Source organism: Berghia stephanieae, chromosome 5 (assembly GCF_034508935.2).
Source record: "Berghia stephanieae isolate SIO BIC M18660-M18661 chromosome 5, UCSD_Bste_1.3, whole genome shotgun sequence".
NCBI classification, from domain to species: Eukaryota; Metazoa; Mollusca; class Gastropoda; order Nudibranchia; family Aeolidiidae; genus Berghia; species Berghia stephanieae.
Genome location: NC_088364.1, coordinates 27,848,784 through 27,864,214, shown reverse-complemented (window position 1 = coordinate 27,864,214; position 15,431 = coordinate 27,848,784). Strand labels below are relative to the sequence as shown.

The 15,431-nt window shown below is 38.0% G+C and overlaps 3 protein-coding genes across 5 annotated transcripts in view; all 3 read left to right on the top strand.

The window, feature by feature from the left end:
• The window catches only part of LOC144972687 (uncharacterized), a 31,407-nt gene that overhangs the window by 5,704 nt on the left and 10,272 nt on the right, over positions 1–15,431 (top strand). For 2 of the 3 annotated variants that reach the window (XM_078914212.1, XM_078914213.1), the window contains 2 exons: positions 13,164–13,264; positions 14,536–14,670. In XM_078914212.1, coding sequence (XP_078770338.1) covers positions 13,213–13,264; positions 14,536–14,670 — 187 coding nt within the window. In that variant the 5' untranslated portion in view covers positions 13,164–13,212. Of the gene's footprint in view, positions 1–8,686; positions 11,147–13,163; positions 13,265–14,535; positions 14,671–15,431 lie in introns of those variants that run through there. The other variant, XM_078914211.1, reaches the window with a different exon arrangement.
• Positions 3,902–7,356, top strand: LOC144973912 (uncharacterized; the record flags this gene model as incomplete). The annotated part of the gene is made up of 3 exons (XM_078916800.1): positions 3,902–5,339; positions 5,955–6,493; positions 6,616–7,356. Coding segments are annotated over 3 exons (2,718 nt in total), but the record flags the coding sequence as incomplete, so codon positions are not given.
• LOC144973911 (uncharacterized) lies at positions 7,453–8,704 on the top strand. Its single transcript, XM_078916799.1, has 2 exons — positions 7,453–7,556; positions 7,957–8,704. The coding sequence occupies exons 1-2, from the start codon at positions 7,453–7,455 to the stop codon at positions 8,702–8,704; spliced, it is 852 nt and encodes a 283-aa protein (XP_078772925.1).

Sequence of the window (15,431 nt, the reverse complement as noted above, 5' to 3'; positions counted from 1 at the left end):
TCACATTCTCTCACCGTACTCAGGTGTAAAATGAGTACCTAGTCGTTAACAGCGTTGTCTCTGTCCGAAAAAAATTATTACATCGCCTAACAGGCGTCATGTCCCGTCCTAAATGTTAAATGTTGCGGTTGGCCAGGGACACCTTGTAAAGCGCTTTGAGCGCTTTTAGTGGATATTGCGCTATATAAAAGCTCAATTATGTTTTACGCGTTGTGGACAAGAGCCCGAAAACGAAAAGCATCTAGTTGAGTGTTGTGCTGTGAGGAAACTTCCGGGCAGGTTTGGGATCGTACACGAAAGCGCCGACGAATTTGGGGCCAGGAGAGATCCTCATAACATAGTAGTGCGACGCCATTAGAAGCGGCTGCCATCGCGTATACCACAATGGTATCCATTTAAAATCAAAATAGAACCAATTTAATGGTTGAGGTTTTAAGATTCTTAACTTTGGAAGTCTATATTTGAAAACCATTATGTATTTTGAAATAACTTTTTTAAAACTTGAATTATTTAATATTTTTGAAGTTGAACCATTGTCACTTTTCTCACTAATTTGATTACAAGCTAAAATTCTGGTTAATCAAATGACAAAGGCACCAGTGGCTCAACACCAGGATGTCTCAACTTACTAACGAAAGAGTGAAAATGGGGAGGCTTCGTAGGCAGCCCTTGCCGTTCTCTACGATGTCTCAACCTGAAACAAAGTCAAGCGATTTTGGCATCAAAAGGGCACACAACACGTATTGTGCTACTTGACTCAGGGATATAGAAAAAACAATGGACACTTTAGAATGCTCTTAAAAAAGAATGTCGACAGGCGATATGTATTGAATGACATAATAATAATAATAATAATAATAATAATAATAATAATAATAATAATAAAAATAATAATAAGCATAATAATAATAATAATAATAATAATATATAATAATAATAATAATAATAATAATAATAATAATAATGATGATAATAATAATAATAATAATAATAATAATAATAATAATAATAATAATAATAATAATAATAATAATATAATAATAATAATAATATATAATAAATAATAATATAATATAATAATAAAAATAATAATAGTAATAATATAATATAATGATGATGATGATGATGATGATGATGATGATGATGATGATGATGATGATGATGATAATGATGATGATTAAAAGAAAGCCTGTCTGAATAAACAATGTTTTCAATCGCCGCTTGAATTCTTCTAGTGAAGACGATGATGAACGTACGTTATGTGTTAGAGAATTCCACAGCCTTGGACCAGAATGTTGAAAAGCGCATTCATTAGGGCTCAAACAGAGTGGGGTCACTTTGCTGGCTTCTTACTCGCAATATATCATATTATTATGTGCGTTGTCCACCAGGGAGAAGATATGAGCCTGTTTTCAATGCTGTGAAGTACAATATAAATGCACTTTCTCATTACATTATTTGAAACAACCCAAAAATATTTGGTAAACTATGCCATTAAATGCAACTTTGTATGATTATTTTTTGCACGGGAAAGAGAATAAACAAACCATTACTGTAAACATTTTGTAGTTTGAGCCATATTTTACTGCAAACGATGAAAAGATCAAAGGAATTCGGCGCTGTGAGAAAACTGTTTGATCGATCATTATCGGTATTGAAAATTAGTAAAGTCACTTAAAATATAAGTCGCATGCAACCCCCCCCCCCCAAAAAAAATAACAACAAAAAACAAACAAAAAACAAAAAACAAAACAAAACAAAAACAAAAACAAAACAAAAACAAATAAAACAAAAACAAACAAACAAACAAAAAAAACAAACAAAAAACAAAACAAAACACGTCACCACATTTCGTAACTTTGGAGGAATTTGCGATATTCGTGCGCACTTGGTACGGACTAAAGAACATCGACTGATCTCTCTTCAATCATAAAATATTTAATATCTAAAGTTTTATTGCGGCAGAACCGGGCATTTATTGACACATCTTTAAAAACGTTTCACTCATGGGTGGGATGGGCCTGCGGGCAGACTTTGTTGAGATGGTCCTCTTTTTCGTATCCTTCCTCTACTCAATCGGCGTTTCGGTTATTTTGTTCCGACGCAGTCTCTGTGTTCACTTTCATAATCATAACAACAGACAACAGCTATCACTTTCAATATGTAAAAGGTATTGAGGACAATCGTTGTTTGTCATAAGACATGTCATCACCGTATGGTGATGTGTATTTCATTATCTAGATTCATGATACTGAACATTGATGTTAGAGCACAGTGAACACTTTAAGTGAAATAATTAAATAACTCTGTTATAAAATTTTGCCTAAAATTCACAAAAATTACTCTGATACTTTAATAAAAATCAGAAATAAGCGTCAAAAAATCAGAAACAAACGTTGCAATAAGATTGGTATAAAAATCCAGAAGTGAAAATGTGCATAAGAGCTAAAATAAGTAAAAAACAGATCAATTTCTAACGTTTCAGCATGCAAGGCGTTTTACGAATGATTTTGGGTTCCATGTGATCTCTTTGGAGATTCAATGACCCTTTGTTAATTTTTGCATACGTGAAAATGTAAATATGAATGTTCTTATCTAATGCATAATCATTGCATTTGATGTATTCGATTTATTCTCAGACAGCAATCATTCCAGTGTAAGCGCTGTTTCTGAAACTGAGGATAATCCGGTCAGTTCAACTCTAAATTCTAAAACTAACAACAACGAAAAAGTCGATGGAAACAGACAAAGCCATTCTCGAAAGTTGGACCCAGACATAACTGATTGTGAAAAAGTTACAAAAAATGAAACTATAGTTTCAGAAACAGACTCATCAATACACATTTTAAGAGTAACAGAAGAAGTCTGTAACAAAACCCAGAAACAAGAAAAGACTACACAAGAAATTAAAAATTCGAGTCTCGAAACATTCCAGCCATCACATGCAACACAATCAATTAAACAATCGACTCCTAACGCATTTGTTGGACATTCGACACCGAAAATATCCCAGCCAACACATACAACACCGTCAGTTAAACATTCGACTCCACAGGAATACCAATCATCACATACGACAAAATCTGCTGAGCATTCAACACCAGAAGTATCTGAACCATTACATACGACAAAATCTGTTCCGAATTCAACACCCAATGCATCTCAGCTATCAAATTCAACACCGACAGTAAAACATTCGACACCAGAGGTATCTCAATCATCCAATACCACACCATCTGTTGAACAATCGACGCAAGAGGTATCCCCAGAATCACATATGACAACATCTAGTAAACATTCGACTCCAGGGGTATCTCAACCATCACATGAAACGTCGTCTGGTATACATACGACACAAGAGACATCTCAAACATCATATACCACACAATCGCTTGAACTTTCATCTCCAGAAGTATCTGAACCATCACATACTAAACAATTTGGTGAACACACGACTCCAGAATATCTCAGTCATCACAATCAACACCTTCAGTGAAACATTCGACTCCAGAGGTATCCCAACCATCACATACGAAAAAATCTGTAGCAAATTTGACCCCACGTGTATCTCAGCCGTCATATACAACAGCTTCAGTTGAACATTCGAGTCCAGAGGTGAGCCAACCTTCACCCACGACACCGTCCACTGAGCAATCAACGTCAGAGAAACCTCAGCATACAACACACCTCTGTTGAACATTCAACCCCAGGGTATCTCAGGAAATACATACGACACCATCCGCTAAACAGTCTACTTCAAAGGAAGCCCAGGAATTACATACAACACCGTCTTTTGAACAATCAACTCAAGAAATATCCAGCCAACACATACAACAGGATCTGTAAAAATCTCGACTCTAGAAGTATCTGAACCATCGCATACCACACAATCGGCTGACACACGACTCCAGTAATATCTCAGTCATCACATACATCACCGTCAGTTAAACATTCGACTCCACAGGAATACCAATCATCACATACGACAAAATCTGCTGAGCATTCAACACCAGAAGTATCTGAACCATTACATACGACAAAATCTGTTCCGAATTCAACACCCAATGCACCTCAGCTATCAAATTCAACACCGACAGTAAAACATTCGACACCAGAGGTATCTCAATCATCCCATACCACACCATCTGTTGAACAATCGACACAAGAGGTATCCCCAGAATCACATATGACAACATCTAGTAAACATTCGACTCCAGGGTTATCTCAACAATCACATGAAACGTCGTCTGGTATAAATACGACACAAGAGACATCTCAAACATCATATACCACACAATTGCTTGAACTTTCATCTCCAGAAGTATCTGAACCATCACATACTACACAATTGGTGGAACACACGACTCCAGAAATATCTCAGTCATCACAATCAACACCTTCAGTGAAACATTCGACTCCAGAGGTATCCCAACCATCACATACGACAAAATCTGTAGCAAATTCGACCCCACGTGTATCTCAGCCGTCATATACAACAGCTTCAGTTGAACATTCGAGTCCAGAGGTGAGCCAACCTTCACCCACGACACCGTCCACTGAGCAATCAACGTCAGAGAAACCTCTGACATTACATACAACACCATCTGTTGAACATTCAACCCCAGAGGTATCTCAGGAAATACATACGACACCATCCGCTAAACAGTCTACTTCAAAGGAAGCCCAGGAATTACATACAACACCGTCTTTTGAACAATCAACTCAAGAAATATCCCAGCCAACACATACAACAGGATCTGTAAAAATCTCGACTCTAGAGGTATCTGAACCATCGCATACCACACAATCGGCTGAACACACGACTCCAGTAATATCTCAGTCATCACATACATCACCGTCAGTTAAACATTCGACTCCACAGGAATGCCAATCATCACATACGACAAAATCTGCTGAGCATTCAACACCAGAAGTATCTGAACCATTACATACGACAAAATCTGTTCCGAATTCAACACCCAATGCATCTGAGCTATCAAATTCAACACCGACAGTAAAACATTCGACACCAGAGGTATCTCAATCATCCCATACCACACCATCTGTTGAACAATCGACACAAGAGGTATCCCCAGAATCACATATGACAACATCTAGTAAACATTCGACTCCAGGGGTATCTCAACCATCACATGAAACGTCGTCTGGTATACATACGACACAAGAGACATCTCAAACATCATATACCACACAATCGCTTGAACTTTCATCTCCAGAAGTATCTAACCATCACATACTACACAATTGTGGAACACACGACTCCAGAAATATCTCAGTCATCACAATCAACACCTTCAGTGAAACATTCGACTCCAGAGGTATCCCAACCATCACATACGAAAAATCTGTAGCAAATTCGACCCCACGTGTATCCAGCGTCATATACAACAGCTTCAGTTGAACATTCGAGTCCCGAGGGAGCCAACCTTCACCCGACACCGTCACTGAGCAATCAACGTCAGAGAAACCTCAGACATACATACAACACATTGTGAACATTCAACCCAAGTATCCAGGAAATACGACACATCCGCTAAACAGTCTACTTCAAAGGAAGCCAGAATTACATACAACACGTCTTTTGAACAATCAACTCAAGAAATATCGCAGCCAACACATACAACAGGATCTGTAAAAATCTCGACTCTAGATATCTGAACCATCATACCAAATCGTGAACAACACCAATACTCAGTATCAATCAACACCGCATTAAACATTCGACCCAAGGTACCAATCACATAGACAAATTGTACATTCAACCCAGGTATCTAACCATACATGAAATCTGTATCAACACCAAGCATCTACACATTAACCAAACATTCGACACCAGAGGTATCTCAATCATCCATACCAACCATCTGTTGAACAATCGACCAAGAGTATCCCCAGAATCACATAGACAACATCTAGTAAACATTCGACTCCAGGGTATCTCAACCATCACAGAAACGTCGTCTGGTATACATACGACACAAGGACATCTCAAACATCATATACCACACAATCGCTTGAACTTTCATCTCCAGAAGTATCTGAACCATCACATACTACACAATTGGTGGAACACACGACTCCAGAAATATCTCAGTCATCACAATCAATACCTTCAGTGAAACATTCGACTCCAGAGGTATCCCAACCATCACATACGACAAAATCTGTAGCAAATTCGACCCCACGTGTATCACAGCCGTCATATACAACAGCTTCAGTTGAACATTCGAGTCCAGAGGTGAGCCAACCTTCACCCACGACACCGTCCACTGAGCAATCAACGTCAGAGAAACCTCAGACATTACATACAACACCATCTGTTGAACATTCAACCCCAGAGGTATCTCAGGAAAATCATACGACACCATCCGCTAAACAGTCTACTTCAAAGGAAGCCCAGGAATTACATACAACACCGTCTTTTGAACAATCAACTCAAGAAATATCGCAGCCAACACATACAACAGGATCTGTAAAAATCTCGACTCTAGAATATCTGAACCACCGCATACCACACAATCGGCTGAACACACGACTCCAGTAATATCTCAGTCATCACATACATCACAGTCAGTTAAACATTCGACTCCACAGGAATACCAATCATCACATACGACAAAATCTGCTGAGCATTCAACACCAGAAGTATCTGAACCATTACATACGACAAAATCTGTTCCGAATTCAACACCCAATGCATCTCAGCTATCAAATTCAACACCGACAGTAAAACATTCGACACCAGAGGTATCTCAATCATCCCATACCACACCATCTGTTGAACAATCGACACAAGAGGTATCCCCAGAATCACATATGACAACATCTAGTAAACATTCGACTCCAGGGGTATCTCAACCATCACATGAAACGTCGTCTGGTATACATACGACACAAGAGACATCTCAAACATCATATACCACACAATCGCTTGAACTTTCATCTCCAGAAGTATCTGAACCATCACATACTACACAATTGGTGGAACACACGACTCCAGAAATATCTCAGTCATCACAATCAATACCTTCAGTGAAACATTCGACTCCAGAGGTATCCCAACCATCACATACGACAAAATCTGTAGCAAATTCGACCCCACGTGTATCTCAGCCGTCATATACAACAGCTTCAGTTAAACATTCGAGTCCAGAGGTGAGCCAATCAACTCAAGAAATATCGCAGCCAACACATACAACAGGATCTGTAAAAATCTCGACTCTAGAAGTATCTGAACCATCGCATACCACACAATCGGCTGAACACACGACTCCAGTAATATCTCAGTCATCACATACATCACCGTCAGTTAAACATTCGACTCCACAGGAATAACCATTCAATCACATACGACTAAAATCTGCTGAGCATTCAACACCAGAAGTATCTGAACCATTACATACGACAAAATCTGTTCGAATTCAACACCCAATGCATCTCAGCTATCAAATTCAACACCGACAGCAAAACATTCGACACCAGAGGTATCTCAATCATCCCATACCACACCATCTGTTGAACAATCGACGCAAGAGGTATCCCCAGAATCACATATGACAACATCTAGTAAACATTCGACTCCAGGGGTATCTAAACCATCAATGAAACGTCGTCTGGTATACATACGAACAAAGAGACATCTCAAACATCATATACCACACAATCGCTTGAAACTTTCATCTCCAGAAGTATCTGAACCATCAAATCTACACAATTGTGGAACACACGACTCCAAAATATCTCAGTCATCACAATCAAACCTTCAGTGAAACATTCGACTCAGAGGTATCCCAACCATCACATACGACAAATCTGTAGCAAATTCGACCCCACGTGTATCTCAGCCGTCATATACAACAGCTTCAGTTGAACATTCGAGTCCAGAGGTGAGCCAACCTTCACCCACGACACCGTCCACTGAGCAATCAACGTCAGAGAAACCTCAGACATTACATACACACCATCTGTTGAACATTCAACCCCAGAGGTATCTCAGGAAAAATATACGACACCATCCGCTAAACAGTCTACTTCAAAGGAAGCCCAGGAATTACATACAACACCGTCTTTTGAACAATCAACTCAAGGAATATCGCAGCCAACACATACAACAGGATCTGTAAAAATCTCGACTCTAGAAGTATCTGAACCATCGCATACCACACAATCGGCTGAACACACGACTCCAGTAATATCTCAGTCATCACATACATCACCGTCAGTTAAACATTCGACTCCACAGGAATACCAATCATCACATACGACAAAATCTGCTGAGCATTCAACACCAGAAGTATCTGAACCATTACATACGACAAAATCTGTTCCGAATTCAACACCCAATGCATCTCAGCTATCAAATTCAACACCGACAGTAAAACATTCGACACCAGAGGTATCTCAATCATCCCATACCACACCATCTGTTGAACAATCGACACAAGAGGTATCCCCAGAATCACATATGACAACATCTAGTAAACATTCGACTCCAGGGGTATCTCAACCATCACATGAAACGTCGTCTGGTATACATACGACACAAGAGACATCTCAAACATCATATACCACACAATCGCTTGAACTTTCATCTCCAGAAGTATCTGAACCATCACATACTACACAATTGGTGGAACACACGACTCCAGAAATATCTCAGTCATCACAATCAAACCTTCAGTGAAACTTCGACTCCAGAGGTATCCCAACCATCACATACGACAAAATCTGTAGCAAATTCGACCCACGTGTATCTCAGCCGTCTATACAACAGCTTCAGTTGAACATTCGAGTCCAGAGGTGAGCCAACCTTCACCCACGACACCGTCCACTGAGCAATCAACGTCAGAGAAACCTCAGACATTACATACAACACCATCTGTTGAACATTCAACCCCAGAGGTATCTCAGGAAATACATACGACACCATCCGCTAAACAGTCTACTTCAAAGGAAGCCCAGGAATTACATACAACACCGTCTTTTGAACAATCAACTCAAGAAATATCGCAGCCAACACATACAACAGGATCTGTAAAAATCTCGACTCTAGAAGTATCTGAACATCGCATACCACACAATCGGCTGAACACACGACTCAGTAATATCTCAGTCATCACATACATCACCGTCAGTTAAACATTCGACTCCACAGGAATACCAATCATCACATACGACAAGAATCTGCTGAGCATTCAAACACCAGAAGTATCTGAACCATTACATACGACAAAATCTTTCCGAATCAACACCCAATGCATCTCAGCTATCAAATTCAACACACGACAGTAAAACATCGAACCAGAGGTATCTCAATCATCCCATACCACACATCTGTTGAACAATCGACCAAGAGGTATCCCAACATCACATATGACAACATCTAGTAAACATTCGACTCCAGGGTATCTCAACCATCACATGAAACGCGTCTGGTTACATTCGACACAAGAGGACATCTCAAACATCATATACCCACAATCGCTTGAACTTTCATCTCAGAAGTATCTGAACCATCACATACTACACAATTGTGGAACACACGACTCCAGAAAATATCTCAGTCATCACAATCCAACACCTTCAGTGAAACATTCGACTCCAGAGTATCCCAACCATACAACATACGACAAAATCTGTAGCAAATTCGACCCACGGGAAATCTCAGCCGTCTATACAACACTTCAGTTGAACATTCGAGTCCAAGTGAGCCAACCTTCACCCACGAACACCGTCCACTGAGCAATCAACGTCAGAGAAACCTCAGACATTACATCAAACACCATCTGTTGAACATTCAACCCCAGAGTATCTCAGGAAATACATACGACACCATCCGCTAAACAGTCTACTTCAAAGGAAGCCCAGGAATTACATACAACACCGTCTTTTGAACAATCAATTCAAAAATATCGCAGCCAACACATACAACAGGATCTGTAAAAATCTCGACTCTAGAAGTATCTGAACCATCGCATACCACACAATCGGCTGAAACACGACTCCAGTAAATTCTCAGTCATCACATACATCACCGTCATTAAACATTCGACTCCACAGGAATACCAATCATCACATACGACAAAATCTGCTGAGCATTCAACACCAGAAGTATCTGAACCATTACATACGACAAAAATCTGTTCCGAATTCAACACCACAGCATCTCAGCTATCAAATTCAACACCGATAGTAAAACATTCGACACCAGAGGTATCTCAATCATCCATACCACACCATCTGTTGAACAATCGACACAAGAGGTATCCCAGAATCACATATGACAACATCTATAAACATTCGACTCCAGGGTATCTCAACCATCACATGAAACGTCGTCTGGTAACATACGACACAAGAGACATTCAAACATCATATACCACACAGTCCTTGAACTTCATCTCCAAGTATCTGAACCATCACATACTACAAAATTCGGTGGAACACACGACTCCAGAATCTAGTCATCAAATCAACTTCATGAAATCATTCACGATTCCAAGTCCTAACACACATACACACAATCTAGCAAATCAATCCCAATTTAGAAATTGCCGACTACAAGTCTTCATAACATGACAAAGGTAGTTCATCACCGAAACGAACCATCCATCTCGACAATAACGTTACTAAAGAAACCTTAGACTACAAGGTATCCACTGTTCAAAACAACCTACTTCTAAATACAAGTACACCATCACAATAACATCACATTCACCAAGGCCAAATCAGAATACCTACAACACTACACACAACATCCACAAATTCGCACCATTCACTGAAAAAGATTCAAATATCTCACTCTCAGATACTGAAATGATACAACACATCCTAACACCAATATCATAATACTAAAGACAGATAAACATCAACAGGTAAACACAACTCCATCTGTTAAACCAAAGGGTAAAAGAGGCGGACGTCGTCGTGGTCGCCAGAAGAAAAAACACAGAAAAGAAAGCTGTTCATTTCCAAGAGGCATGAAGGGCGACTGGTGGTCAACAATGTGGGGCCTTGTCTCTTTGAGTAAGGACCAGTTGCATGGCGCTATAATTGGGAGTCGCGGCGGATCAAGAGTGCTGGAGTGCTATTCCAAACGGCGTTCTGATGGTTTTATCATTGTGAGGTAAGTGAAAGTAGTCTAATGGAAATCAGTGTACAAAAATGTCTATGCTTATTATGCTTACTAATAATGCTTTCAACATACACAAACACATACACACACAATAAACACATCAAAAATATTACCCACATTATGTCATTTTTGTCTTACTGTTAAGGCAACAAACATCACCCTTACTTAAAGTGTTACGGTTACATGTCTAATGGCAGTGACACTTTTTAAAACAAAAGTGATAGTAAATACAGGACGCCTGACAGTCACCTTTCACTTAATATGATTAAAACGTAGTTTCAAAAAGCAGCCAGGGAGAATAAATGATTGTTGAGGGCAGTGAGCATGATGAATTTGAGAAATGTCTCTATATCTATATAATTCACATTTATAACTTGATTGTTGTAATTAGCTCAATGAAAAAAGGCGTATTAAAATCTTTGTCAAGTAGATGCATGGTTTTTATTTCATTTCTGTCCAATAAAATGACCAACACCCTCACCCATGTCACTTGTATTCAAATTGCAAGTTCCACGTCACTTGCAAACAGTTTTACTCTGATGCCTATTGTTTCATTTAATCGCACTGATTCATTCATGCCTCTCTGTTGGATTAAAATCGAGATATAAAATGAAACTCAGCGTAATGGTAGCGGAGGTTATCTTTTTTTTGAATAATCGCGACAGATAAGTTTGTTGTTCAAACTTTTAAAAAAATAAAGTTTTGAAGATGTAAACGGATGGTAAAAATTGAAATCAGAAACCATGTTTAGACAATAATATTATCGACTGACTTGACTTTTGAAACCTCGTCATAGGATTAGGACTCCTTGGCCGCCTCCTCTGCCCTGCTCTCTATAAGATTCCTCTCCTTATCATAATCTTCTATTATGTGATATCAATTATAGATTCTAACATTGTGAACATGGTAATGATTTTATACAAATGGATGCAGTGCATTTATAAACCTTTTTTGTACGGCTATGTGATGTTGTGATTTGACACTCGCCTTCGAGCCTCAAGGTCCAGAGTTCGAGTCCCGCTCTGAGAGTTGTATGGTTTGAAAAAGGCTTTCAACTCACATTCTCTCACCTTGCTCAGGTGTAAAATTAGTACCTAGTCGTTAACAGCGTTGTCTCTGTTGATGATAAATTTGTAATATCGCCTTATAAGCATCATGTCTCCTCCTACGTCTTAAGTGCTCCTGTTGGCCAGGGATCCCTTGTAAAGCAATTTGAGCATGTGTAGTGGATATTGCGCTATATAAATGCCACAGCTTCAAAGTAACAGCAGATAATGATAACATTTCTCCAACGTTTTAAACTAAATTCAAGTTACTTCATTGCTTTATTGTTGAAATCTATTAACCGGGTCAAATTAATATCAGATGTTGTTATAAATAGACTGGTCACTTCATAAAAGATGGAAATAATGAATAATGGAACCCATTGGGATGACTAGAGCTGATTATAACTTTAAATTGTCGTTTGCTCTGTAAAACCCTTAAATCAAAGGATTTGCACAGACAAGGAAACGACAGAGTCATATTTTTATGTTTTCAAAAATTTAGTTTAAATTTTAAAATTCAATTTTCACCTTAAGCTTCGGGTTAATCCGACACAATACCATTTTGAGACGATTGGCCAAAATTAAAGAAAGTTAATATTAGAAGGGGGTCCCAATAGCTTAGTTGGTAGAGTACTCGCTTCACACGCAAAGGAACCAAGATTGATCCCAGGTGCAGTCGAGATTTTTTTCTCACCCCCCCCCCCACCTGTCCAACCAGCAGTGATAGGTTTCTGGGTCTGTTAGATCTGGTGGAAAGTACTTCACGATAGACTAGCGTCCTATCCAAAGGGTGGCGAGCAATTGCTATTGTCCGATTCACCCTCCGGCTCCATGAGCCTAATTGCTTTGAAGGACTACTAGAAAAGGAATTTGTGAGTTGTTACTCGGCTGAGTCACTTTATGAATTATCTATAACTTACATGGATTTTGTTGTTAAGAATTGTTTGTATCTTCACAACCAGAGAGCGTCCTAAACATGCATCGAAAGGAGGGAACGTATTCTACACTTGCATGAAATTTGAAAGGCTACATCGATACAAATATCGTGTATCAATCAAAACGGGTAATGTCATAAATAATAATACCTTTTATTTAGGTGTATATTTTCTATCAGCCGATTTTTTACGGATTTTAGTTTTCCTATTATGAATAATAACAATAAAGATTATGATGATAATGATGATGATGATGATGATGATGATGATGATGATGATGATGATGATGATGATAATTATGATAATGATTATAATGACGATGATGATTATGATTTAATATTAACTATACTACCTAATATTGGAATTTATATTGAACATATTCCATTGCTAAAAGACTACAGGTACCTAAGATTTAGAAAATAATGATATTGCAATATTTTAAATGAATTTTTAAAAGTAGAAAAAAAGAAAAAGATGTCAGTTTACCCAACTAAAAAGGTAAAAAAGGTATGTTTTTAAAGAAGCACATTGGTGATTACTCGATGCTTCATAATCGCCGATTGAGTTGAAATATAACACACAACTGTTGAGGAAAGAGACCTCAGTTTTCTATATGATTTCAAGAAATTTTCTATCTATCAGGAAAGAGACCTCAGTTTTCTATATGATTTCAAGAAATTTTCTATCTATCGGGAAAGAGACCTCAGTTTTCTATATAATTCCAAGAAATTTTCTTTCTATCAAAAGAAAATGAATTCTTTATTTGCTGATTTATGACCCTTAAAATAAAACACGGCAATGTTAACTTGAGCATGTTTTTGAACTCACAAATAAGCTGACCTCTTATAGCATGAATTTGTGGCAAGTAAATATAATTGCTTGGTGTTTTTTTTTTTTTAAAGTGAAAAATTTAGGCTGGCGGAATGAGAATGCTCTTTGCAATTTTAGATAGAACAACTCCCTTGAAATTTTCTCAAATCATGTTCTGTTATAATATTACCAATAATATTATTTATATTTTATTGTAACGTCTCTAAAAATGAAATTAGGGTCTGTCTACCTATTGGAAGAGCTCAATGATATAAATTCAAGATTCGATAGGTTCATTGAGATCAAAGACTGCAAAACTGAATAAAATACTAAACACTGAACGAACGTTTTAAATTGAAAACATTTTTTTCAGGGAATAATAAAAACAGTTGAAACGGTGCCACTTCACATTAAATCCAGATAGATTAGGTAGTATCTTGTTCTTTTTTAAAGCTGTTATATTCAGTGTCGTACATTATTTATGTAAAGATTACCAGTTTTTTTTACAGCCAGGAGAAATATTTGTGCATGTATTTTGAAACGGATCATGGCAACATTGCCTATTTATGCCCGATTCATATTTTTCCAGAGCGGAACAGTCTCTATAATAACGAGCCAGTTGTTTCCCTTCCAAATCATGGGTCAAGAGATGTCAAAAATCTCCCTAGTATTGTGTGTAATGGACAACCTGGTAAAATTATTCGTGGGGATCTTATCAGAAAAGGTTTGTGAGTGTGGTAGATCGTAGAATCATAGCCTGAAACTGTCCAAAATATAGAGAACAATGGTGTGGTGTCAATATACTGATTCCAATATCCTTAGAAGTGTGAAACTAGTCCTGCGGAGGACTGGATACATATATTGTGCAATTGATCTCTGGTTTCAGATGGCATCTTATTTCTAGTCTAAATATATGCTGGTTTTCAATAAAGATCGTCCATCCTAACTCTGTAACGTCCCGTAATCCCAATAATCTGCCAATACATCCTAGTACTAAAAGAGTTATGCCACTTTTTGATTCATTATGTAACCTATCTATTAGTCCTCCAAAGGACTAGCTACATAACACTTTCAAGGATTTTAGGACCAGAAAAGTAGACAGTGTGACGTCATGACTTTTCCTCCCAATCTATGTTATAACCGATATTGGCAAACACTGGCTAAATACCGTTTCAAATTTTGACCAGAAAACACTTACTTCATGTTAAAATTATCCCCAACTTGTCAAAAAATTGTAAACACGAGTTTGAAGCCTCGTGTTAAGACTTTATGTTTGTGTCATTTTAATCAATGAAGAAATGAACTAAAAGTTGCCTAATAAAAGCGTGAAAAGTCGTTTTGTCATAGTACGGCAGGATATTAATTCTCTCAAATTGATATACATTGCAAATGGACATGACACCGTTGAACGTATGGTGACGATGACTAGAATATTGTAATGTCAAGCGATTTAACCATGACCAGTGACTCAAAGGATCCTCATAC

Excerpts from the sequence above, each read along its gene's own strand:
- LOC144973911 (XM_078916799.1), top strand. The coding sequence starts at position 7,453 with ATGCATCTCAGCTATCAAATTCAACACCGACAGCAAAACATTCGACAC. Across the intron at positions 7,557-7,956 it reads TTGAACAATCGACGCAAGAG|AGAAACCTCAGACATTACAT; the intron begins GTATCCCCAGAA and ends AATCAACGTCAG.